Here is a 2,025-nt window from a genome sequence, read left to right on the forward strand (position 1 = left end):
GAACGGGGATTGGGATGAAAGTAAACAACTGTGAAAAAAAACCTGTGTTGCACATCTTTTTGGGGTAAGGGAGGGGGGACGTGCACTGGCCGTGTTACAACTGAGATGAAACAACTGACAGCCGTTTTTAAAGGCTTAACCCCAACCCCAAGGGCTGAAAAACCAGAGGCTGAGGGAGGTGTGTGGGTCCACCTCAGTGTTTACTGAGACCAGCACTGGGGCACATGAGGCACAGGGCATCCAGCTCCACTCCTAGAAGCCATCCACAAGGTTCTCCTTGTAGACGTCATCGCTGTAGACAATCTGGGTCCTCTTGTCGCGGTGGCAACCCTTAGGGCTGTTCTGGACAGCTAGGGAGGGAGGAGAGGCAGTTAGGTGGGAAGATCTGTAATCGGCCCTCAGAGGGCAGGCCAGGCGGCCGAGGACTCCGGCCCCTGGAAGCCCAGTTTCCATGCTGCCCTCTGGTGGCCAGAACGGCCCACTGCCGCTCACCCCTCAGGCGGGTAGCAGCCGACCCATCCCCGCAGTGAAGACTGCAGCTGTGACACGACTCCTTAGAGGACCCCCAGCGTGAGCCCTGAGATAGGCGGATCATGTTCACCACTTTCAGTCATCAAAAACTAAAGGTGTGGGAATGCCTGCAGCCCTGGGTGGACACACTGGCCAGCGGTGGTCTCGTCCTTCTGTCTGCAGGGCTACTGTCTCGGAACTCTCCTTTCTGCTCACTGTTTTCCCAGAAACGTCTATTTTCAGGTAAAATTCGCTGACAGATGAGTGAAATTTTCACCTCACTGAGAAACGTTAGCAGCCTCACGTGGAGACCTCATCCAGGTGTAGCCCCACACTCTCCCTGAGTTTCTTGCTATTTCTTCCCGGTTCTGTGTCCTCCCTCCACCAGACATGGCCCTCTCCTCACCCATCCGAGGATCCCATCCCTCCCACACCAGTTCCCATCCTCTCTGACCCCTGTACTGGGCACTGCTGACCACCCTCCCTCCCCAAAGAGACTGTCTGTTGGCTTCAGTGGCCCAGGCTCCTCTGGCACTGGCCCCATCCTCCTGTCCTCGGTGGCAGCCTAACAGGTCAGGTAGGCTGGGGGCGTGGGGGCGTGAGGAGCACGCCCCACTTCCTGACATATTCCCTGGATGTCCCCTAAGTCTGGTCCAAGTAGTATTTTCCCACCTCAAAGCCAGTCTCCCTAATACTATCGATTGGTGACCAGAGGTAGTACGCTGGCCCAGCTGTTGGCCCAGTGAAGTGGGAGGCTCTAATCTACATTTTCTCACTTTCCCTCTCTGGTGAGCGCATGCACCCGATGGCAAAAACCTACACACACACACACACACACACACACACACACACACACCCTACTACGCCCCAACTCAACCCCGCCCGGGGGCCTGACGACTCCCCTTCCCGTTCCCACGGCCTCCACACACATCCTGACCTCTGTCACCTCCAGGGAACCCGGAGACAGGCAAAGGAACAAAAAGAAGGGGTGAGCCGTGGGGACACAAGGGAGGGGCACGTCCATCCTTACCGAGGGAGCCCCAGACAGACTTGCCGGTGGCGGCGTCCAGCATGGGCTGCTTGCGGGCTATATTGACTTTGAGCTGCACGGATTCCACCTGGGTCCCGTTGAGCTGGAGCAGAGAGGGAGGGGCGGGGAGGAGGAGAAACATTACAGATAAACCTAAGGAGCTGCTGTCCTGGGGCGGATTCCAAAGGGATCTGAGCAAGCCATTTCTCTGTGTGGACAGGGAGAGGCTCCCTCTGTCAAGAGGAACCCCTTTCCTCCTGGCTTCCAGTATTTTAAGACAACATGGAGACGGCAGGAGGGATGGGTAGAACAGATGTGGGAAGTCCCAACCTCAGCCACAGCCTGATCTGCTGACTCCATCTTTTCATAGGTGACAAAGGCACAGCTGGGACAAGAGAAAACAGGGTTAGTACAAGGCCATGGGCGTCTGGGCCCACCAAGCCCGAGCCGGTCTGCTAGAGGCAGGGGGGGGGCCCCCCCCCGGC

General features: G+C 57.4%; 1 protein-coding gene across 1 annotated transcript in view; it reads right to left on the reverse strand.

The window, feature by feature from the left end:
- Window positions 1-33: 33 nt before the first annotated feature.
- Window positions 34-2,025, reverse strand: part of NELFE (negative elongation factor complex member E) — an 8,687-nt gene continuing 6,695 nt past the window's right edge. The window contains exon 10 of the mRNA XM_006154302.3: window positions 34-350. Within this exon, the coding sequence (XP_006154364.1) occupies window positions 253-350 (98 nt within the window). The 3' untranslated portion in view covers window positions 34-252. The remainder of the gene's footprint in view (window positions 351-2,025) is intronic.

This window comes from Tupaia chinensis, unplaced genomic scaffold, assembly GCF_000334495.1.
Source record: "Tupaia chinensis unplaced genomic scaffold, TupChi_1.0 Scaffold000403_1, whole genome shotgun sequence".
NCBI classification, from domain to species: domain Eukaryota; kingdom Metazoa; phylum Chordata; class Mammalia; order Scandentia; family Tupaiidae; genus Tupaia; species Tupaia belangeri.